The sequence below is a fragment of the Hypanus sabinus genome, chromosome 4 (assembly GCF_030144855.1).
Source record: "Hypanus sabinus isolate sHypSab1 chromosome 4, sHypSab1.hap1, whole genome shotgun sequence".
NCBI classification, from domain to species: domain Eukaryota; kingdom Metazoa; phylum Chordata; class Chondrichthyes; order Myliobatiformes; family Dasyatidae; genus Hypanus; species Hypanus sabinus.
In genome coordinates, this window is record NC_082709.1 from 1,487,705 (window position 1) to 1,513,473 (window position 25,769).

Genomic DNA, 25,769 nt, shown 5'->3' on the forward strand with positions numbered 1-25,769 from the left:
GAACCCTTGAGAAAATGATCATAATATGATGGAATTCACCCTGAAATGTCAGAAGGAGAAGCTAAAGTCAGATGTATCAGTACTTCAGTGGAGTAAAGAGTATTACAGAGACATGAGAGAGGAGTTGACTAGAATTGATTAGAAAAGGACACTGGCAGGGATGATGGCAGTGCAGCAATGGTAGGAATTTCTGGAAGCAATTTGGAAGTTACAGGATATATACATCCAAAGAGGAAGAAGTATTTTAAAGGAAAGATGACACAATCATGACTAACAAGAGAAGTCAAAGCCAATGTAAAAGCCAAAGAGAAGGCATATAATAGAGCAAAAATAGTGGAAAGTTAGTGGATTAGGGAGCTTTTAAAAACCAACAGAAGGCAACTGAAAAGGTCATTAAGAAGGAAGGATGGAATAGCTGGCAATAATATTAAAGGGGATACCAAAAGTTTCTTCAGATACATGAAGTGTAAAAGAGAGGCAGGAGTGGACATCGGATTGCTGGAAAATGATGCTGGAGAAATAGTGGCAGGGGATAAGGAAATGGCAGAAGAATTGAATTAGTAATTTGCTTCAGCCTTGGCTGTGGAAGACAGTAGCAAAATGGTGGAAGTTCTAGGTGTCAGGGAAGTATGTGAAGTTACCATTACTAGAGAGAAGGTTCTTGGGAAGACTGAAAGTTCTGAAAGTACATACCTAGATCTTCTTGACCAGGAGGTGTACCCCTCTCCTGAACTGAAAGAGACAGTTGAAGAGATTGTGGAGGTTTTGGTAATGATCTTTCACAAATCACTAGATTCTATAATGGTTCCAGAAGACTGTGAATGTCACTCCACTGCTCAAGGAAGAAGAGAGGCAGAAGAAACTATAGGCCAGTTAGTCTGACCTCAGTGGGTGGGAAGATGTTGCAGTTGATTGTTAAGGATGAGGACTCAAGGTACTTGGAAGCACATTATAAAATAGACTGTAGTCAGCATGGTTTTCTCAAGGGAAAGCCTTGACTGGCAAATTTATTGGAATTCTTTGAGGAATTAATCAGCAGGATAGACAAAGGAGAATTAGTTGATGTTGAGTACTTGGAATTTCAGAAGGCTTTTGACAAGGTGGCACACATGCGGCTGTTTAACAAACTGTGAGCCAAGGTATTACAAGAAAGATTCAAGCATGGATAAAGCAGTGGCTGATTGGCAGGAGGCAAAGAGTGGGAACAAAGGGAGCCTTTTCTGATTGGCTGCCGGTGACGAATGATGTTCCACAGGGGTCTGTATTGGGACTGATTCTTTTTATGCTATATGTTAATGATATAGATGCTGGAATTGATGGCTTTGTTCCAAAGTTTGCAAATGATACAAAGATAGGTGGAGGGGCAGTAGTTCTGAGGAATAATAGAGGCTACAGAAGAGCTTAGACAGATTAGGAGAATGGGCAAAGAAGTGTCAGATGGAATATTATTTCAGGACGTCTGTGGTCATGCACTTTGTTAGAAGAAATTAAAGATTTGACTGGTTTCTAAATGAAGAGAAAATACACAAGTCTGAGGCACAAAGGGATTTGGGATTCCTTATGCAGGATTCTCTAAAGTTTAATTTGCAGGTCGAGTCTATGGTGAAAAAGGCAAATGAAGTGTTAGCATTCATTTCAGGAGGACTAGAATGTAAAAGCAAGGATGTAATGTTGACACTGGTGAGGCCTCACTTTGAATATTGTATGCAGTTTTGGACCCCTATCTTAGAAAGGATCTGCTGATACTGGAGAGGGTTCAAAGGAAGTTCACGAAAATGATTCTGGGATTAAATGGCTTGTCATTTGAAGAATGTTTGATGGTTCTGGGCCTGTATTCACTGGAACTTAGAAGAATGAGGGGTGACCTAATTGAAACCTATCGTATGGTGAAAGGCCTTGATTGAATGGATGTGGAGAAGATGTTTCCTATGGTGGCAGAGTTTAAGACAAGGGGACACAGCCTCAGAATAGAGGGGTTTCCTTGTAGAATGGAGATGAGGAAGAATTTCTTCAGCCAGTGGGTGGTGAATCTGAGGAATTCATTGCCATAGGCAGCTGTGGAGGCCAAGTCTTTATGTATATTATAGGTTGATAGATTCTTTATTTTTTGGGACATGAAAACATGTGGGGAAATGTAGGAGATTAGGGCTGGATGAAAGTGTGATCAACCATGATGAAATGGTGGAGCAGATTCAATGGGCCAAATGACCTAATTCTGGTTCTATATCTTATAGTCTTCTGACTTTATATACATACCTCTGACCTATGATGAACTGTATATACTGACCCCTGACCTATGATGAACTGTATATACTGACCCCTGACCTATGATGCAGAGTTTATACCTTCCTCTGACATATGATGAAGTGTATATACTGACCTCTGATCTATGATGAAGTCAATAAGATGACGAAGCAGCTGTAGATAGTTAGCCCTTCAGTTCTGGGACTGGGTTGACTGACCTGCATCAATTACAAGTTAATTATCAATTGTCATTTACTAATTAACTGAAGCTACTTGAGATGTTTTGATACATTATAATTGCTATTAGTGATGTTATAAATTATTTATAGACTTTCAAAAACGGGTTCAGAATCAGATTTATTAGTACCTACATATTTCATGGAATTTGTGGTTTTACATCAAAGTACAAAATATAAAAAATACTATAAATTATGAAAATAAGTAAATAGTACAAAATAAAAGGAATATTAATGTAGTGTTCATTGGCAGAGTTTGTAATATAACTGACAATATCTTTGCTTATATGCTTAAACATTTAAGTTGTTTATCTGGATATGAAGAAGATACCTTTATTTCACTAAATACCTGTTTTTTTTCCAGGATGATTTCCTTTTTAGTGTATCCATTGTAAGTGGAATCCTGTGTAGTATTTTGGCTGTGGTTAAATTCATGCTTGGTAGAGTCCTTACAAGCAAAGCCCTGATAACTGATGGTGAGTATTGACCCTTTGTTAATATACTTTTATGTGGTCAAATTAAAGTATTTTTAAAAAATTGTTCACTTATTACCAAGGGACATTGGAAATGTAAGGCAACAATTACATGCTGTGACTAAAAAAATATAGAATCACAAAATCAGAAAAAAATGATGAGTGAAATATTTTTACTTTTCATGTTTTTGTAAAAGGAAACTCATAATCCTCTCACTTTCCTACTCTGTTTTTAATAATTTTTCTTTAAATACTAGATCTACAGAATTAAATAATTGTCATTTGACCTGTTTAAGTGGAATTATTTTTCTACCATCTTTGTTTTCATTCAAATACAACAACTTGCATTTATATGGAACCTGTAGCAGAGTTAAGTGTCCTAAAGGACTTCACAGAGTATACAATGTAAATACTAGAAGTAGGAGTAGTCCTGGCATTGGGATGATTGATCTGCATCAATTATTTACCAACTTTGCTGCAAAGTTACTGTCCGACTTGCTCTGCCATTCAATATGATCATAGTCTGTCTTTTACATCCCAGTACCACTTTCCTGCACAAACCCCACATTCTTTCATTTCCTTAATAAACAAAAATCCTTAAATTTCTACCCTGAATATTCCCACGTGAGCCTTCCTGGCCTCCTTGTGTGGAGAATTCCAAAGATTCCTTATCATCTAGGTGTAGAAATTTATTTTCAGCACTGACCTGTATGGCTGACTCCTTTTTATTGAGGCTGTAAACCCTGGTTCCACTAATTCCAACCAGAGGAAACATCATTCTGGCATAGGTTTGGTAGCACATACTGAAGGGATGATTCCTGTAGTATCTATAGGAAGCCCTGCCTCAAGAAAGTAACATCTATTACAAAGATGCCCACCACAGGGATCATACCATTATTTTGCAACCCATCAGGCAAGAGGTATGTAAGCCTGAAGTCTCACACCATCATGTTCAATAATGGTGACTTCCCTTCAGCCTTTCCAAATCACTACAGTTTAGCAATGTATGACCACTTTGATCACCTTGCATTAAAATGGACTTCACTTTTATTTGTTCTGATTGTGTTCTTTCTGGTAAAATTGTGTGTAACCTTTTTATTCTGTCATCTTCCCCATTTTCAGTCCTTTGCCTGAAATGTTGACTATCAATTCATTTCCATAGATAACCTGCTGATTTCCTCCGGCATTCTGTGTGTGTTGCTCTGGATTTCCAGCATCTGCAGAATCTCTTGTGTAATATATGTTTCATTTATGTTTTTTTTCTTGTGAACACTGCTTCTCTGCTGTTCTTTGCCTGTGATGCTGCTGTAAGTAAGTCTTACATTTCAGCTCTGCAAATGTGCACATACAATAAATCTGAGAAGCAAAAATAAAAAATCCTTGGAAGCACAAAACTCTAAAAGGAAAGTGATTTGTCTGTAGTGGACAAGCAATATTAAGTATAATATTAAGATAAAGTAAGTTTTATAGGTTGCTGTAGAGCTCAGCAAAGGAGGATAAGAAATTGATATAATATGAGAGTAGATTGGTGAGCAACATAAAAGTAGATGGTCGCAGATTTCGTGTGTGCATTGTTGAGGACGTTCTCTGTCATTTACAGACAGACAGGAAATGTCTCCTGTTAATAAAGAACCAGTAGAGGAATTTACAGTCTGGAAATATTATGGGTCTTTGACAATAGTGGATACTTTGCAAAGTTCCATAGATTCTGGATCTTTTTCCTATGGGTTGGAGGGTAACAGAAAAGCAAAATATTTGCTAAGTGATAAGAGATAGGATTGTGCTGATATTCAAAGAAACCTAGCTGTGGTTGTGCCCAAGTTACTGAAGAACTATATGCATATGTAACATATGATTAATAGGACAAATGGTATGTTCATAGGCCATATATGTAAGTCCATAACACATGGGAGTAGAATTTGGCTATTCAGCCCATCAAGTCTGCACCACCATGGCTGATCCCTGATCCCGGATCCCACTCAACTCCATACTCCTGCCCTCTCACCTTGATGCCCTGACCAGTCAGGAATTTATCAGCTTCTGCTTTGAATATACCCACGGACCTGACCTCTGCCACAGACTTGGCAGAGCATCCCACAGATTCTCCACTCTTTGGCTAAAAAAATTCCTTCTTATTTCTGTTCTAAAAGGTCACCCCCAATATTGAGGCTGTGCCCATTCCTCTACCCATGCCAGTATATTACCTGTAATGCCAGAGGATTTGATCTTGTTAAGCAGCCTCATGAGAGACACCTTATCAAATGTCTTCTGAAAATCCAAGTAAATGACATCCACTGACTCTCCTTTGTCCAACCTGCTTGTTACTTCCTCAAAGAATTCTAACAGATTTGTCAGGCAAGATTTTCCTTCACAGAAACCATGCTGACTTTGACTTATTTTATCATTAGTCTCCAAGTATACTGAAACCTCTTCCTTAATGATAGACTCCAATACTTTCCCAACCACTGAGGTTTGGCTTACTGCCCTGTAATTTCCTATCCTTTGTCTTCCTTCCTTCCTTAAAGTGTCGAGTGACATTTGGAATTTTCCAGTCCTCCGGGACTATGCCAGAATCAAGTGATTCTTGAAAGATCATGACCAATGCACCCATTATCTCTTCAGCAACCTCTCTCAGGACTCTGGATGTAGCCATCTGGCTCAGATGACTTATCCACCTTAAGAGCTTTCAGTTTGCCGAGCACTTTTTCCTTTGTAATAGCAGTGGCACTCACTGCTGCTCTGTGACATTCACAGAACTCTGATATACAGCTAGTGTTTTCCACAGTAAAAACTGAAGCAAAGTACTTATAAAGTTCATCTGCCATTTTTTAGTCACCATTGCTACCTCACCAACATCATTTTCCAGTAGTCCAATATCAACTCTCACGTCCGTATTATTCTTTATATAACTGAAAAAACTTTTAGTATCTTGCTTTATATAATTGGCTAGTTTGCTCTCATATTTTAACTTTTCCCTTCTTATAGCTTTTTAGTTCCATTTTGTTGGAGTTTACAAGCTTCCCAATCATCCAATTTCCCACTCACTTTTGCTACATTATTTGCCCTTTCCTTGACACTTGGACAATCCCTGACTTCCCTTGTCAGCTATAGTTGCCCAGCTTTGCCGTTTGAGAACAACTTCTTCTCTGGGACATGTCTATCCTGCACCTTGTGAACTATTCCCAGAAACTTCAACCACTTTTCTTTTGCCATCATCCCCACCAGTACTCTGCTCCAATCCACCTGGGCAAGCTCTTCTCTCATGCTTCCGTAATCCTCTTTATTCTATTGTGGTACTGAGACATATAACTTGTGCTTCTCCCTCTCAAATTGCAGTATGAATTCAATCATATTATGATCACTGCCTCTGAAGAGTTCCTTTAAGTTCCGTAATAAGATCTAGTTTATTTTACTGATGCCCAACCTAAGATGGCCTTTCCCCTCATAGGCTTGAGCACAAGCTGCTCTAAAAAGCCATCTCATAGGCATTCAACAGATTCCCTCTTTTGTGATCCAACACCAACTTGATTTTCCTAATACCCTTGCATATTAAGTCCCCTATTACAATTGTGACATTACCTTTATTACAAGCCTTTTCCAGCTCCCTTTGCAATTCCAACCCCACATCTTGGTTACTACTTAGAGGCCTATATATGATTCCCATAATGGTTTTTTCATCCTTGCAGTTTCTTAACTCCACCCACAAAGATTCAACATTCTCTGACCCTATGTCACCTCTTTCTAAAGATGTAATTCCATCTCTTACCACCAGAGCCACACCACTGCCTATGCCTTCCCACCTGTCCTTTCGATACAAAGTATATCCTTTGATATTAGTTCCCAATTCTGACCCGCTTTCAGCCACAACTCATTGATGCCCACAACATCATATTGACCAATCTCTAATTGTGCCACAAATTTGTCCACCTTATTCTGAATGCTACACAGATTTAAATACAGCACCTTTAGTCCTGCATTCTTCGCCCTTTTGAATTTTGCCTCTGTGGTACAATTTAACTCTTTGTTCTGTCCGCAGTTGTACCCAATCCTTGGCTTGTCCTTCCTTACATTTATTTTACATATTACATCATCTACTTGTAAAACTGTTGGCTCACCCTCAGCTCTATCATACTGGTTCCCATCCCCCTGCCATATTGGTTTTAATGATGTATTACAGATTCATCAGTATTATCAGTCATCAATATTACTGTTGACATACAAATGGTATGTTCATAGGTCATATAGAAGAATTATATATAGAAGAAGGTCATATTGAAGAATGAATTGGGAGAAATTGTTATGGGAAACAGGGAAATGGCAACAGAATTTAATGCATACTTTAGATCTGTCTTCACCAGGGAGGACACAAGCAATCTCCCAGATGTATGGATGGGCCAGGGTCATAAGATATCAGAGGAATTGAGACAGATTGACATTAGGAAAGAAACTGTGATGAGTAGACTGGTAGGACTGAAGGCTAATAAATCCCCGGGTCCAGATGGTCTGCATCCGAGGGTTCTAAAAGAGGTGGCTCAGGAAATTGCAGATGCATTGGTAATCATTTTCCAATGTTCCTTAGATTCAGGATCAGTTCCTGAAGATTGGAGAGTGGCTAATGTTGTCTCACTTTTCAAGAAGGGAGGGAAGGAGAAAACGGAGAACTATCGCCCTGTTAGCCTAACGTCAGTCGTGGGGAAGATGCTTGAGTCCATTATTAAGGACGAAATGGTGGCTCATCTAGATGGCAGAAATAGGATTAGGCTGAGCCAGCATGGATTTACCAAGGGCAAATCATGCTTGACTAATCTGTTGGAGTTTTTTGAGGGTGTAACAAGGATGTTAGATGAGGGTAAGCCAGTGGATGTTGTGTACCTAGATTTTCAGAAGGCATTCGATAAGGTGCCACATAGGAGATTGGTGAGTAAAATCAGAGCTCATGGCATTGGGGGCAGGGTTTCAACATGGATAGAAAACTGGTTGGCAGATAGAAAGCAAAGGGTAGCAGTGAATGGGTGTTTCTCAGACTGGCTGGAGGTGACTAGTGGGGTACCACAGGGCTCTGTATTGGGACCACAGCTCTTTACGATTTATGTCAATGATTTAGATGAGGGCATTGAAAACTATATCAGCAAGTTTGCTGACGATACTAAACTGGGTGGCAGTGTGACATGCGAAGAGAACGTTAGGAGAATACAGGGAGACTTGGATAGGCTGAGTGAGTGGGCAGATACTTGGCAGATGTCATTCAATGTGAATAAATGTGAAGTTATCCACTTTGGAAGCTGGAACAAGAGGGCAGAGTATTGTCTGAACGGTGTCGAGTTAGGTAAGGGAGAAATGCAAAGAGACCTAGGAGTCCGAGCTCACCAGTCAATGAAGGTGAATGAGCAAGTGCAACAGGCAGTGAAGAGGGCAAATGGAATGTTGGCCTTTGTTACAAGGGGAATTGAATACAAGAGCAAGGATGTTCTTTTGCATTTGTACAGGGCCCTGGTGAGACCACACCTGGAATATTGTGTACAGTTTTGGTCTCCAGGTTTAAGGAAGGACATTCTGGCAATTGAGGAAGTGCAGCGTAGATTCACTAGGTTGATTCCTGGGATGGCAGGGCTGTCTTACGCAAAGAGATTGGAGAGATTGGGCTTGTACACGTTGGAATTGAGGAGATTGAGAGGGGATCTGATTGAAATGTTTAAGATAATTAAAGGATTTGATAGGATTGAGGCAGGTAATATGTTCCAGATGTTGGGAGAGTCCAGTACCAGAGGGCATGGATTGAGAATAAGAGGTCAGTTATTTAAAACAGAGTTGAGGAAGAGCTTCTTCTCCCAGAGAGTTGTGGAGGTGTGGAATGCACTGCCTCGGAAGATGGTGGAGGCCAATTCTCTGGATGCTTTCAAGAAAGAGCTGGATAGATATCTGATGGATAGGGGAACCAAGGGATATGGGGACAAGGCAGGGACTGGGTATTGATAGTGAATGATCAGCCATGATCTCAGAATGGCGGTGCAGACTCGAGGGGCCGAATGGTCTACTTCTGCACCTATTGTCTATTGTTTATATATCATACTGCATTACTGATGGGATGCAAGAAGTTCATTCAGTCTTGAATCTTGGTTAGTTTTAATTATGATAGGATCAGAATGTAGGAGTAAGGAAGACATTGCAATTGTAAAAAGTATTAATGAAAACACTTCTGGATTGTGTACAGATTTGTTCTCCTTGCTTCAGAAAGGACATACTGTACTTCAGAGAATATCCACAGGAATAATTCCAGCGCTGCTGGGTTTGCCACATGAGTGGGGACTGAGTAGACTGGGACAGTGTTCTCTGCAGTTCAAAATAATAAGAGATTTTATTAAGACTTGGCAAACTTTTCCCTTGGCTGAAGAGTGTAGGAACAGGGGTACCATTTTAACCAAAAGGGTTTCTCAGAATTATCCTCACTTGGAGGGTGATGAAAGAGTGGATGGTTAAAGAAAATCTACACCAGGTGCCTGTAGACATTCAAAACAGAATTAAATAGATTTCTGAGCATGAAGGGAATTGAAGAATATGGTGATGTTTCAGGAAAATGGCACTGAGTTAGAGGATCAGTTGTGAACTTGGAACAGGTTTGAAAGACTGAACAACTGACTCCTGCTCCAATTTCTTATTCTAAAAATGATGTTCTGAGAATGGAGATCATCGTGGAAGATTGCATGAGGCACCACGTTGATAAAGGCAAAGAAATGCAGAACAAAGAATGACCTACTGTCATTATTACAAGACAATATAGATCAGTAAAGCACAGGAACTAGCCTTTTGGCCCACATATCCATGCCAGCTATAATACCAATCTAAAGTAATCCCATCTGCCTCTCCACCCTCCCTGTTCATTGCCTTTCTGAATGTTAGTGTTATACCTGCTTCAATCACCTCCACTGGCACCTGCCACTCTTTGTAAAGAAAACCCTTACCTAGCAAATCTCCATTAAACTTGCCTTTCTCAATTTAAACCAATTGCTTCTGGTATTTGGTACTTCCTTTCTGAAAAAAAGTTATACCTACCCTATCTCAGTTTCTTCTCATTGGAAATACTTCCCACAGTTTCCTATGCTCCAGAAAAGAGAAACAATCTCAGTTTCATCAGCTTCTCCTTCTAGCTACTGTTATCTAATACACACAACATCTCTGTGAACTACTTTTGTAACCTGTCCACAGACTTCACATTATTTCGGTAATGCAATAATTAGAAGTCACACACACAATACTCCAAAGTGATCTTATCAAAGTTCCCAGAGCACAACATGGTTTGGCAATTTTTAAACCCCAACTTATCAAAGTAAGTATGCTCTATGCTGCCTTTACCACTGTCTGTTTTGCTTCTTTCAAGGAAATTCAAGCTTGCACCCCCAAGTTCCCTCTGTGCATGAATCCCACTCTGTTTCCTGCCATTTAAAGTATACATTCCCATAAGATATAAGAGCAGAATTAGGCCATTTGGCCCATCGAGTTTGCTTTTGCTACTTTCTCGTGGCTGATCCAATTTTCCTCTCAGCCCAATCTCTTGCCTTCTCCCCGTATCCCTTAATTCCCTGACCAATTAAAATCTTATCAACCTCTGGCTTAATAAATGTAAGGACTTCACCTCCACAGCTGCCTGTGGCAAAGAATTCTGAAGATTCACCCCTCTCTGGCTAAAATGAATGAATGAATCTGGCTAAAATGGTGAACCTGTGGAATTCTCTGCCACAGGAAGCAGTTGAGGCCGGTTCATTGGCTATATTTAAGAGGAAGTTAGATATGGCCCTTGTGGCTAAAGGGATCAGGGGGTATGGAGAGAAAGCAGGTACAGGGTTCTGAGTTGGATGATCAGCCATGATCATACTGAATGGCGGTGCAGGCTCGAAGGGCCGAATGGCCGACTCCTGCACCTATTTTCTGTGTTTATATGTTTAAAGAAATTCCTCCTCTTCTACGTTCTGTATCAATGATTTGGATGATAATGTCATCTACACCCTATCCTTGTTACATGTCTTCAGACTATGCGGATTCACAGTTATGTAAGGAACCTATTTCTACCAATGTCTCCTTATATGCGTCCAAAACTCAGTTATGTGAGGAGCACTGCTTTCCCACCAATACAAGTCAGGTGCGTTTGCCTCACAATTTCACTTCCGCTAGTCTCGTATTTGTTTTTGCAAGTGGATATGCGATCTTGCGCTCTTAAACTTCTGTTGGTTTTACCTACAGTGCAGTGATTTTGTGCTTGAAGTATTTAACTATGCCTCCTAAGCGTCCGACGTCATGTCCTGGGCCATCAGCCGAGCGGCAGAGAACTGCTTTAACACTTGAAAAAAAGTTGGAAATTATAAATAACGTGACATCAGGTGAAGGTAACACAGCTCTGGGATGCTACTGCCGGGAACAGAATGTTGCTTTTAAAGTTCTTTTGTTGCTTGACAATGCGCCAGCCCATCCTAAACATTTGGACAGCATTCCTCCTAACATAACAGTGTGTTTCCTGCCACCTAACACAACATCGCTGATTCAGCCACTCGACCAGGGTGTGATCCACATTCAAGGCCTTTTTTTTTCCGGCAAACCATCTCTCAGATGCTGCAAGCAACAGACGATTTTGAAAATCCCGGGAGTTTACCAACGGTGAGGGAATGGTGGATTTCGGAACACTTGGCACAAGTGGCAATGGACATGGACCCAAGTTTAGAACGGAGTCTGCATTTCAGTCATTCCCTGCCATCAACCCTTCTTCCCTACAAGCAAATTTATGCTGAAAAACAAAATGCTGCCAAGCAAACAACCCTCACCAGTTCCTTCAAACCGGTGTCATCTCCTGCTGCCAGGAGTTCTAATAGTTGTGTGAGTCTTCCATCATTCCTTGCTGTGCTTTATATGATCCCAACACCACAACAGCCACTCGTCTCCCGGAACGAACACACCTGGCATTGTTGGTGAGTACTGTAATCCCTAGATGTCAACTTCCAACTTACGCTGAATATTACCAGGGAAGTGCCTGGTGTGAAAAGTGCTAGTCTTTGGCTCGAGAGTCTTAGGCGAGGAGACTACGCCAGGCACAATTGGAGAGGGTGAAGACATGACTGCTAAGCTGATCAGTGTGCTACGTGCATGATGTGGGAGGTCAGGGACACTGATGGTGCCCCCGGCTGCTACAGCTGTGGAAAGTGTGTCCAGATTCAGCTTCTGAAGGAGCATGTTGCAGCACTGAAGAAAGAACTGGATGACCTCAGGTTTATCCGCGAAAATGAGGGTTTTCTGGACAGGACCTACAGTGAGGTCATTACACCGAGGATACTGGAAGAGAGAAAGGGGGCAACAATGAGGAAGGAAAGGACGCCTGAAGTACAGGAGACCCTGGGGGATGTACCTCTCGTAAACAGGTTCACCCTCTTGGAAGCTGTCAGGACAGAAGGTACTGCCAGTCTGCGAGGCGGACAGGTCTGCGAGTCGAAAATTGGTGCAGAAGCAGAGCCGAGGAGTCAGACATCAGGAAGAGCCATTGTAGTAGGGGACTCCATAGTAATAGGTATGGAAAGGGGTTTCTGTGGCAACAGGCGAGATTTAAGGATGGTGTGTTGCCTCCCTGGTGCTAGGATCCAGGATATCATGGACCGATTGCAGGGAATCCTCAAGAGTGAAGGTGAACAGCCGGAAGTGGTAGTGCATGTCGGCACAAATGACATCGGGAAGAAGAGGAAGGACATTCTGCAGCGGGACTTCAGAGAACTCGGAAGAAGGCTGAAAAGCAGGACTTCCAGGGTGGTTATCTCTGATTTGCTTCCAGTTCCTCGTGCTGGAGAGGGCAGGAACAGGGAGATAATGGATCTGAATGTGTGGCTGAGGAACTGGTGCAGGAAGCAAGGATTTACATTCTTGGTCCACTGGGATCTGTTCTGGGGTAGGGATGAATTGTATAAAAGGGACGGGTTGCACCTTAATAGGCGGGGGACCAGCATTCTGGCAGACAAGTTTGCTACTGCAACACGGATGTGTTTAAACTAAGTAGTGGGGGGGAGGGGATGAACTGGAAATAAAAAGATGGAGTTAAGGGGAAAGTGAAAATAAGAAAAGTTAGTAAGGACAACAGAATCAATGGACTAGAAAGCTCAAGAAGAGATCATACAGTATGGCCAAGTGAAATAGAAATTGATATGAAAGGAGAGGGGAGTAACAAATTAAAAGTATTATATATGAATGCATGAAGTATAAGGAATAAAGTAGATGAGCTTGAGGCTCAGTTGGAAATTGGCAAGTACGATGTTGTGGGAATAACTGAGACATGGCTTCAAGCGGACAGGGCCTGGGAAATGAATATTCAAGGATATACATCTTAGCGAAAGGACAGATTGGCAGAGGGGGTGGGGTGGTTCTATTGGTGAGGAATGATATTCAGTCCCTTGCGAGGGGGAACATAGAATCAGGGGATGTAGAGTCAGTATGGATAGAACTGAGAAATTCTAAGGGTAGAAAGACTCTAATGGGAGTTATCTACAGGCCGCCAAACAGCAGTCTAGTTGTAGGGTGTAAGTTGAATGAAGAGTTAAAATTGGCATGTCGCAAAGGTAGTGATACAATTGTCATGGGAGATTTCAACATGCAGGTAGACTGGGAGAATCAGAATGGTACTGGACCCCAAGAAATGGAGTTTGTGCAGTGCCTCCGAGATGGATTCTTAGAACAGCTTGTACTGGAGCCTACCAGGGAGAAGGTAATTCTAGATTTAGTGTTGTGCAATGAACCAGATTTGATCAGGGACCTCGAGGTAAAGGAACCATTAAGAGGTAGTGACCATAATATGATATGTTTTAACCTACAATTTGAGAAGGAGAAGGGAAAATCGGATGTGTCAGTATTACAGTTGAACGAAGGGAAATATGGAGCTATGAGAGAGGAGCTGGCCAAAGTTCAATGGAACAATACCCTAGCAGGGAAGACAGTGGAACAAAAATGTTAAGTATTTTTGGGAATAGTGCAGAAGATGCAGGATCTTTTCATTCCAAAGAGGAAGAAAGATCCTAAGGGGAGTAAGGGGTGGCCGTGGCTGATGAGGGAAGTAAAGGGCAGTATAAAAATAAAAGATAAGAAATATAACATAGCAAAGATGAGCGGGAAACTGGAGGACTGGGGAACTTTTAACAAGCAACAGAAGATAACAAAAAAAGGCAATACGCCAAGAAAAAATGAGGTACAAAGGTAAACTAGCTAAGAATATAAAGGAGGATAGTAAAAGCTTCTTTAGGTATGTGAATAGCAAAAAAATAGTTAAGACCAAAATTGGGCCATTGAAGACAGAAACGGGTGAATTTATTATGGGGAACAAGGAACAGTTGAACAGGTACTTTGGATCTGTCTTCACTAGGGAAGACACAAACAATCTCCCAAATGTATTAGTGGCCAAAGGAACTAGGGTAAATGATGAACTGAAGGAAATTTACATTAGGCAAGAAATGGTGTTGGATAGACTGTTGAGTGTGAATGCTGATAAGTCCCCAGGACCTGATGGTCTGCATCCCAGGGTACTTAAAGAGATGGCTCTAGAAATCATGGATGCATTGGTAATCATTTTCCAATGTTCTATAGATTCAGGAACAGTTCCTGCTGATTGGAGGGTGGCTAATGTTGTCCCACTTTTCAAGAAAGGAGGAAGAGAGAAAACAGAATTATAGACCGGTTAGCCTGACGCCAGTGGTGGGAAAGATGCTGGAATCAATTATAAAAGAGGAAATTACGACACATTTGGATAGTAGTAGAAGGATTCGTCCAAGTCAGCAAGGATTTATGAAGGGAAAATCATGCTTGACTAATCTTCTGGCGTTTTTTGAGGATTTAACTATGAAAATGGGCAAGGGAGAGCCAGTGGATGTAGTGTACCTGGACTTCCAGAAAGCTTTTGATAAAGTCCCACATAGGAGATTAGTGGGCAAAATTAGGGCACATGGTATTGAGGGCAGAGTACTGATATGGATTGAAAATTGGCTGGCTGACAGGAAACAAAGAGTAGCGATTAATGGGTCCCTTTCGGAATGGCAGGCTGTGACCAGTGGGGTACAGCAAGGTTCAGTGCTGGGACTGCAGCTGTTTACAATATACATTAATGATTTAGATGAAGGGATTAAAAGTAACATTAGCAAATTTGCTGATGACACAAAGCTGGGTGGCAGTGTGAAATGTCAGGAAGATGTCATGAGAATGCAGGGTGACTTGGACAAGTTGGGTGAGTGGGCAAATGTATGGCAGATGCAGTTTAATGTGGATAAATGTGAGGTTATCCACTTTGGTGGCAAGAACAGGAAGGCAGATTACTATCTAAATGGAGTCAAGTTAGGAAAAGGGGAAGTACAACGAGATCTAGGTGTTCTTGTACATCAGTCAATGAAAGCAAGCATGCAGGTACAGCAGGCAGTGAAGAAAGCTAATGGCATGCTGGCCTTTATAACAAGAGGAATTGAGTATAGGAGTAAAGAGGTCCTTCTGCAGCTGTACAGGGCCCTGGTGAGACTCCACCTGGAGTATTGTGTGCAGTTTTGGTCTCCAAATTTGAGGAAGGACATTCTTGCTATTGAGGAAGTGCAGCGTGGGTTCACAAGGTTAATTCCCGGAATGGTGGGACTATCATATGTTGAAAGATTGGAGCAACTGGGCTTGTATACACTGGAATTTAGAAGGATGAGAGGGGATTTGATTGAAACATATAAGATTATTAAGGGATTGGACACGCTGGAGGCAGGAAGCATGTTCCCGCTGATGGGTGAGTCCAGAACTAAAGGCCACAGTTTAAGAATAAAGGGAAGGCTATTTAGAACAGAGATGTGGAAAAACTTTTTCACCCAGAGAGTGGTGGATATGTGGAATTCTCTGCCCCAGAAGGCAGTGGAGGCCAAGTGTCTGGATGCATTCAAGAGAGAGTTAGATAGAGCTCTTATAGATAGCGGGGTCAAGGGATATGGAGAGAGGGCAGGAATGGGGTGCTGATTTTGTATGATCAGCCATGATCACAGTGAATGGCGGTGCTGGCTAGAAGGGCCGAATGGCCTACTCCTGCACCTACTGTCTATTGTCTATTATCTTAAATTGATGAACTATAATACAAATCTTGCCTGTGATACTGCTTTTGTGTCATATTGGTATGAAAATGTGAATAAATTACAGATAAAACATATTCAGGAAGCCCTCTGGAATGCATCCCTATTTTCTCCATTTAAATAATTGGTCACATTATGCATCAACTGCAAGGAAAGTATCCCCCACATATAATGAGGATAGGGTGTATATCAATGATCTGGATGATAATGTGGTAAATTGGATAAGCAAATATGCTGATGATACAAATATTGAAGGTGTAGTGGAGAGTGAGGAAGGATTTAAAAGCTTGCAGAGGGATTTAGACCAGCTGGAAAAATGGGCTGAAAAATGGCAGTTGGGGTTTAATACAGACAAGTGTGAGGTATTGCACTTTGGAAGGACAAATCAAGGTAGAATATACAAGGTATATAGTAGGACACTGAGGAGTGCAGTAGAACAGAGGGATCTGGGAATACAGATATATAATTTCCTAAAAGTGGCATCACAAGCAGATAGGGTAGTAAAGAGAGCTTTTGGCACATTGGCCTTTATAAATCAAAGTATTGAGTATAAGAGTTGAAATGTTATGGTGACGTTGTATAAGGCATCAGTGAGGCCGAATTTGGAGTATTGTGTGCAGTTTTGGTCACCGAATTGCAGAAAGGTTATTAATAAGGTTGAAAGAGTGCAGCGAATGTTTACAAGGATGTTGCCAGGACTTGAGAAACTGAGTTACAGAGAAAGGTTGAATAGGTTAGGACTTTATTCCCTGGAGCATAGAAGAATGAGGGGAGATTTGATAGAGGTATATAAAATTATGATGGGTATAGATAGAGTGAATGCAAGCAGGCTTTTTCCACTGAGGCCAGGGGAGAAAAAAACCAGAGGGCATGGGTTAAGGTTGAAGTGGGAAAAGTTCAAAGGGAATATCAGGTGGGAGTGTGGAATGAGCTGCCAGATGAAGTGGTAAATGTGGGCTCACTTTTAACATTTAAGAAAATCTTAGACAGGTACATAGATGAGAAATGTAATGAGGGATATGGCCCAGGTACAGGTCAGTGAGACTAGGCAGAAAAATGGTTCACCACAGCCAAGAAGGGCCAAAAGGCCTGTTTCTGTGCTGTAATGTTCTATGGTTCTAAAATGATACCCCTGTGTCCTCTGATCTTAGACTCTCCCAACATAGGAAATGTCGTCTTCACGTGCACTGTATCAAGGCCTTTCAACATTCGTTGGGTTTCAATGAGGTCAGCCCTCATTCTTCTGAACTCTAGTGAATACAGGCCCAGAGGCATCAAACGCTTTTCATGTGACAAGCCATTCAATACTGGAATCATTTCATGAACCGCCTTTGAACTGTCTCCAGTTTCAGCACATCCTTTCTAAGATAAGGGGCCCAAAACTGCCACAATACTCCAAGTGAGGCCTCACCAGTGCTTTATAAAGTCGCAACATTGTGTGGTGAACTATGTGCCTGTCTGGACACGCCCCCTTCTCACTGCTCCTGTGGCTCCTCCCACAGGCCCCTCCCTGTATAAAGGCGATCGAGGTCTGATCCTCTGCCTCATTCTCCAGGATGTAATATGATGGTCACTCACTGCTGGTTCCTTCTTCAGTCAATAAAAGCTGATATCTCGCCTTACGTCTCAGAGTGAGTTATTGATGGTGCATCAATTTTATTGACTGAAAGTTTTAAAACATGGAAACTGTTTTACGTCCGGAAAGGTTGGATTTGGACCCTCAAGACCCTGAAGCAGCTCTTACTTTTGAACACTGGCTTGCATGCTTCCAATCATACTTGGAGGAGCTTCGTGCGACTGACCCTGCCGTTATGTACAGAATTCTCCTCTCGAGGGTCACCCCAAAAGTTTATTCCATTATCTGGAACCTGCCGACCTACGAAGGGGCACTGGACGCCCTCAAAAGACAGTACCTGCGGCCGGTGAACACCGTCTACGCAAGACATCGTTTAGCTACCCGGCGACAGCGGCCTGGAGAATCGAGCGCTGAGTTTCTCCGAGCACTACAGACACTCGTCCGAGCTTGTGACTGCAAGACGCTCACGGCAGAACAGCATGCGGAGCTGCTAGTGCGAGACGCCTTTGTGACGGGACTGAGGTCAGTGTACATGCGCCAGCGACTGCTGGAACACTCAGATTTTACCTTACGCTCGGCGATCGAGACGGCCAACGCTCTGGAAGCTGCGCTGCACGACGCCGACGCTGTCCAGTCACGCGAATCCCCGCCGGTTCCGTGGATGCCTCAGACCCCGCCACCGCCGGCTCCCGCGAGCGAAATCACCGCTGCCAGTCACGATTCCACGAGCTCCCCAAACCCGACCACAGCGGCAGCCCGTCAGAAGCCTGTGCTTTGTTATTTCTGTGGACTTAAAAAGCACCCTCGAAAACGCTGTCCAGCGCGAGAAACGACCTGCTCCAGCTGCGGAAAGCGGGGCCATTTCGCCAAGGTCTGTAAGTCTAAACTGCGAGCGGAGTGCAGCGCTGCGGGTGGAACGTGGGGGCCGCCATCTTGCATGCCCGGATGTGGGCGGCCATCTTTGTCGGCGTCAGCACGCCCCGCCCCCGAGCCTCCGATGCTTACCGGGTACCCCGGATGTGGGCGGCCATCTTTGTCGGCGTCAGCATGCCCCGCCCCCGACCCTCCGATGCTGACCGGGTACCCCGGATGTGAGCGGCCATCTTTGTCGGCGTCAGCACGCCCCGCCCCCGATCCTCCGATGCTGACCGGGTACCCCGGATGTGGGCGGCCATCTTTGTCGACGTCAGCACGCCCCGCCCCCGACCCTCTGATGCTTACCGGGTACCCCGACGGCGATTCAACTCTGGCCACTGTGACTCTCGACCAAATCGCCCCACACCAGCTCGCAAGGTCCATGATGGACATCCGGGTGGAGGGGCACAGGACTAGATGCCTGTTTGACACGGGCAGCACTACGAGTTTCATTCACCCGGACACAGTGCAACGTTGCGGACTTGCAACACGGCCAGTAAGTCAGAAGATCCATTTGGTTTCTGGGTCCCATTCCACAGACATCCGGGTGGGTTGTGTAGCGACATTGGTGGTGCAGGGCACAGAATATCGGAACTTTGCGCTACTGGTCATGCCTAATCTGTGCACGCCTGTGCTATTGGGGCTGGACTTCCAGAGCCACCTCGAAAGTGTGACTATGGCAAATGACGGGCCCCTCCCACCACTCACTGTCCGGAATCCTCAGTTCTGTGGGACTTCATCACCACTGACCACACACACACAGCGACACACACATCCCATCCAACACGACGGCTGCGCTACCGACACCACTTGCAGTCTCTCCACTCTCGAGGTCGCTCCCCCGCCGCTGTTCGCCAACCTGACCCTGACTGTAAACCAGTGGCGACTAAAAGTAGGAGGTACAGTGCAGGGGACAGGGCCTTCATTCAGTCAGAGGTGCAGTGGCTGCTCAGGGAGGGGATCATTGAGCCAAGCACAAGCCCTTGGAGGGCCCAGTGGTCGGATGGTGGCCCCACCCCCCCCCCCTCACGAACTCCTATTCTCTTTTCCCAGGAAGTTTGTCACTCTACCAGTTTGGCTGATGTCCCCGGGGCCAGTGCTGCTCCAGAAACATGTGAGGAGCAATAAATACTCCCCGCTGGTCGAGAGGGTTCACCTTCTGCATGCGAACCCCCAGTATGCTTACGTGGTCTTACCTGATGGGCGGGAGGACACGGTCTCCATCCGCGACCTGGCGCCCGCAGGTGCAGCAGACCACTACCCTGAAGGCTCTCCGGTAACTATGAACCCTGTACCCGAGGTGACACCGCGCTCACCAGGCCCTACATGGACTCCTCATGACACTTATATACCAGGTGCCTCACACATGCATGAGCTGGAACCAGCACAATCTCCGTCTCCTGTGCAATCACCAATGTTGCCGGCATCAGCGCAATCACAGCCGGTGCTACGTAGATCACAGCGACAGATTCGACCACCTGATAGACTTGACCTGTAAGAAACTTCGCCTTTCAAACAAAGGGGGGGTGAATGTGGTGAACTATGTGCCTGTCTGGACACACCCCCTTCTCACTGCTCCTGTGGCTCCTCCCACAGGCCCCTCCCTGTATAAAGGCGATCGAGGTCTGATCCTCGGCCTCATTCTCCAGGATGTAGTATGATGGTCACTCACTGCTGGTTCCTTCTTCAGTCAATAAAAGCCGATATCTCGCCTTACATCTCAGAGTGAGTTATTGATGGTGCATCACATTGCATCCTTGCTTTTATATTCTAGTCCTCTTGAAATGAACGCTAACATCACACTGGCCTTCCTCACCACAGACTCAACCTGCAAGTTAACCTTTAGGGAATTCTGCACAAGGACATTGTAGCTCAGTTTTTAGTATTCCTTCTCCATTTATAAAATAGCCAACCCTTTCGTTAAGAGCTTATCAATACACTTCACAACACTTTATTCCATCTTCTTTGCTCATTTTCCTAACCTGTCAAAGTCCTTCTGGAGCCTCTTTACTTACTCAAATCTACCTGCCCCTCCACTTTTCTTAATATCTTCTGCAAAATTTGCAATAAAGCCATCAATGCCATCATCAAAATCATTGACATACAATGTAAAAAGAATCAGTCCCAACACAGACTCTCATGGAACACCAGTAGTCACCAGCAGCCAATCAGAAAAGGCTCCCTTTGTTACTAATCTTTGCCTTCTGCCAATCAACCACAGCTTTATCAATGCTAGAATCTTTCCTGTAATACTATGGGCTTGTAGCTTGTTAAACAGCCTTATGCGTAACACTTTGTCAAAGGCCTTCTGAAAATCTAAGTACGAAACATCAACCAATTCTACTTTAACTATCCTGCTTGCTATTTCTTCAAAGAATTCTAACAGATTTTCCCTTGAGGAAGCCATGCTGAATATGACCTATTTTAACATGTGCCTCCAAATACCCTGAGACCTCATCCTTAATAATTGAATCCAACATTTTTCTAACCACTGAGACCATAAGATATAGGGGCAGAAGTGGGCCATTCAGCCCATTAAGCCTGCTGTGCCATTCAATCATGAGCTGATCCAATTCTTCCAGTCATCCCTACTCTGCTGCCTTCTCTGCATACCCTTTGATGCCCCAGCTAATTAAGAACCTATCTATCTCTGCCTTAAATGCACCCAATGACTTGGCCTCCACAGCCACCCATGGCAACAAATTCCACAGATTCACCGCTCTCTGACAAAAGTAATTTCTCCTCATTTCTGTTCTAAATGGACGACCTTCAATCCTGAAGACATGCCCTCGTGTCCTGGACTCCCCTACCATGGGAAATAACTTTGCCATATCTAAGCTGTTCAGGCCTTTTAACATTCAGAATGTTTCTATGAGATCCCCCCTCATTCTCCTGAACTCCAGGGAATACAGCCCAAGAGCTGCCAGACGTTCCTCATATGGTAACCCTTTCATTCCTGGTGTCAGACTAACTGACCTATAGTTTCCTTTCTAAAGAGAGAGAAGGAGGGAGCAATGGTGATAGGGGACTCAATAGTGAGGGGAACAGACATGAATGGACACCCGGATGCTATGTTGCCTCCAAGTGCAAGGGTCAGGGTTGTCTCAGGTCATGTTCACAATATTTTTAAAAGGGGGCGGGAGCAGCCTGATGTCTTGGTACATATTGGTACCAACGATGTAGGAAGGAAATGCAATGAGGTCCTGAAAAGAGAATTTGGAGAGCGAGGTAGCAAGCTGAGAAGCAAGGCCTTGAGGATAGTACTATCTGGATTGCTGCCTGTGCCACGTGCCAGTGAGGGTAGAAACAGGATGATTTGGCAGATAAATGCCTGGCTAAGTAGCTGGTGCAGGGGGAAGGGCTTCAAGTTCTTAGATCATTGGGATGTCTTCTGGGGGAGGTATGAACTGTTCAAAAGTGATGTGTTACACCTGAACCAGAAGTGGACCAATATTCTCGCTGGCAGGTTTGCTAGAGCTGTTGGGGAGGGTTTAAACTAATTTGGCAGGGGGTGGGAACCGGAGAGAAAGGACTCAGGATAGGACAGATGGTAAAAAAGTAAAGATAGCATGCAGTCAGATAGCATGGCATCAAAGGGTACAGGGAGAAGGCTGGGAACTGGGATTGAGGAGGAGATAGAAAAAAGGATCAGCCATGATTGAATGGCAGAGAAGACTTGATGGGCCAGATAGCCTAATTCTCCTCCTATGTCTTATGGTCTTATGTTTTTCTTCTGTCTCTCTCCCTTCTTGAAGAGTGGAGCAACATTAGTAATTTTCCATTCTACCAGAACCATTCCAGAATCTAGTCATTCTTGAAAGATCTTTACTAATGCCTCCATGATTTCTTCAGCCACCTCATTTGGAACTCTCAGGTGTATGCCATCTGGACCAGGTGACTTATCTACCTTCAAAGTTTTAGTTTCTTTCTAGTAATGGTAACTTCGCACACTTCATGACCCCTGACACCTGGAACTTCCACTGTACTGCTAGTGTAGGAAGACTGAAGCAAAATACTTATTCAGTTCATCCGCCTTTTCCTTGTCCCCCTTTATTACCTCTCCAGCATCATCTTCCAGTGGCCTGATAACTACTCTCACCTCTCTTTTACTATTTACATATCTGAAGAAACTTTTGATATCCACTTTAATATTATTGTCTAGCTTACTTTCATATTCTATCTTTACCAAATGTCTTTGTAGTTGCCTTCTTTTGGTTTTTAAAAGCTTCCCAATGCTCTTCCTCTTAATTTTTGTTTTATTATATGCTCTCTCTTTGGCTTTATATTGGCTTTGGCTTCTCTTGTAGCCACAGTTATATCATCCTGCCTTCAGAATAATTCTTCCTCTTTGGGATGTATATATCCTGTGTCTTCCAAATTGCTTTCAGAAATTCCAGCCATTGCTGCTCAGCCAGTGTTCTTTTCCAATCAAATCTGGCCAACTGCTCTCTAATACCTCTGTAATTCCCTTTACTCCACTGTAATGCTGATATACCTGACTTCAGCTTCTCCTTCTCAAATTAGACCATAAGACATAGGAGCAGAATTAGGCCATCTGGCCCATCGAATCTGCTCCACCATTCAATCATGGCTGACCTTTTTCCTTTCTCTTACTCAACTTCCGTTCCTGCCCTTCTCCCCGTAACTTTGATGCCATGTCAAATCAAGAACCTATCAATCTCTGCCTTAAACACACCCAATGACCCGACCTCCACAGCTGCACATGGCAACAAATTCCACAAAATCACCAGCCTTTGGCTAAAGAAATTTCTCCACATCTCTGTTTTGAAAGGGCACCCCTAAGGCTGTGCCCTCTAGTCTTGGACTGTCCCACCATGGGAAATACCACAACCACTCTGTCTAGGCATTTCAACATTTGAAAAGTTTCAATGAGATCCCCCTCATCCTTCTGAATTCCAGTGAGTACAGGCCCAGAGCCATTAAATGTTCCTTGTGTGTTAACCCTTTCATTCCTGGAATCATCCTTGTGAACCTCATTACACCCTCTCCAATGCCAGCAAACCTTTACTAAACTGAGGGGGCCAAAACTGTTCACAATATTCAAGGCGAGGTTTCACCAGTACCTTATAAAGCCTCAGCATCTTTGCTCTTGTATTCTAGACCTCTTGAAATAAATGCTAATGTGGCATTTGCCTTCCTCACCACCAACTCAACCTGCAAGTTAACCTTCAGGATGTTCTGCACAAGGATTCCCAAATCCCTCTGCATCTCAGATTCCTGGATTTTCTCCCCGTTTAGAAAATAATGCACATATTTATTTCTACTACCCAAGTGCATGACCATGTATTTTCCAACATTGCATTTCATTTGCTACTTTCTTACCCATTCTCCTAATCTGTATGTCCTTCTGCATCCTACCTGTTTTCTCAACACTACCTGTCCCTCTTCGTATCATCTGCAAACTTAGCAACAAAGCCATCTATTCCATCATCTAAATTATTTATATACAGCATAAAAAGAAGTGGTCCCAACACCAAACCCTCTGCAACACCACTAGTCACTGGCAGCCAACCAGAAAATGATCCTATTATTCCCATTCACTACCTCCTACCAATCAGCCAATGCTCTAACCATGTTAGTAATTTCCCTGTAATACTAAGGGCTCTTATTTTGGTAAGCAGCCTCACGTGTGGCGCCTTGTCAAAGGCCTTCTGAAAGTCCAAATATACAACATCCACTGCATCTCCTTTATCTATCCTACTTTATCTAATCTCCTCAAAGAATTCCGGCAGTTTCATCAGGTATGATTTTCCCTGAAGGAAACCATGCTAACTTTGTACTATCTTGTCATGTGTCATCAAGTACTCCATCACTTTGTCTTTAACAATTGACTCCAACATTTTCCCATTCACTGAAGTCAGGCTCACAGGCCTATAATTTCCTTTCTTCTGCCTTCCTCCTTTGTTAAAGAATGGTGTGACATTTGTAATTTTCCAGTCCTCTGGCACCATGCCAGAGTAAGATTTTTGAAAGATCATTTCTAATGCCACCACAATCTCTAATGCTACCTCTTTCAGAGCCCTAGAGTGCAGTTCCTCTGGTCCGGATGACTTAAGGTACCTTGAGGTCTTCCAGCTTTTTGAGCATGTCCTCTCTTGTAACAGTAACTGTACCCACTTCTCTTTCTTCAGGGTGAATTCAATCATATTATGATCACTGTCCCCCAGGGTTATTTTGCCTTAAGCTCTCTAATCAATTTTGGTTTACTGCACAACACCCAATCCAGAATAGCTGATGACCTAGTCCATAAGCTGCTCTAAAAAGCCGTCTCGTGGGCATTCTAGAAAACTCTCCTCTTGGAACCCAGCAGCAAACTGCTTTTCCCTACATATTGCATACTGAAGCCTGCACATTGAAATGCCCCATGACCATTGGAACATTGCCCTTTTGCCATGCATTTTCTATGTCCTGTTGTAATTTGCAGGCCACATTCTTACTACTGTTTAGGGATCTGCATATAATTCCCATCAGGGTATTTTTACCCCTGCAGTTCCTTAGCTCTATCCACAATGATTTAACAACACCTTATGACCCTATGTCACCTCTTTCTAATGATTTGACTTAATCTTTTACCAACAGAGCAACGCTGCCCCCTCTGTCTTGCTGCCTGTCCTTTTGATACAATGTGCATCCTTGGACATTAAGCTCCCAGCTATAATCTTTCAGCCATGATTCAGTGATGCCCACAACAACATACATGGCAATCTGTGACTGTGCTACATGTTCATCCATCTTATTCTGTATACTGCGCACATTCAAATATAACACCTTCTGTCACATATTCACCTCTTCTGATTTTGTCCGCCTTTTACTTTGCAACTCAAACATTGACTACAATTTTGCCCTATCACCAGCCTCTCCTCACTGCATATTGCCTCTGTGAGGATATGAGCTACCTCATCCTCAACACGATCATCCACTTTTCCCACGTTACTTCTTGCATTGAAATAGATGCAGCTCAGGACATGAGTTGCACCATACTTAATCTTTTGATTCCTAACTTTGACGTCCTACCAATACCTGCCTTCATAACCTCTCAACTAACTGTTCTGGCACTCTGGTTCCTGTCTCCCTGCAACTCTAGTTTAAACCCCACTGTGCAGCATTAAAAAGACCTTCATACTAGGATATTAGTCCCTCACTATTTCAGGTGCAAGCGTCCTTTCTGTAAAGGTCCCATCTTCCCTGGAAGAGAGCCCAA

The 25,769-nt window shown here is 43.3% G+C and overlaps 2 protein-coding genes across 2 annotated transcripts in view; one reads left to right on the top strand and one right to left on the bottom strand.

Annotated features, from left to right (window-relative positions):
- The window catches only part of tmem163a (transmembrane protein 163a), a 261,821-nt gene that overhangs the window by 220,829 nt on the left and 15,223 nt on the right, over positions 1-25,769 (top strand). The window contains exon 7 of the mRNA XM_059966281.1: positions 2,845-2,956. Coding sequence (XP_059822264.1) covers positions 2,845-2,956 — 112 coding nt within the window. The remainder of the gene's footprint in view (positions 1-2,844; positions 2,957-25,769) is intronic.
- The window catches only part of LOC132392440 (uncharacterized), a 490,427-nt gene that overhangs the window by 179,898 nt on the left and 284,760 nt on the right, over positions 1-25,769 (bottom strand). The window lies entirely within an intron of this gene.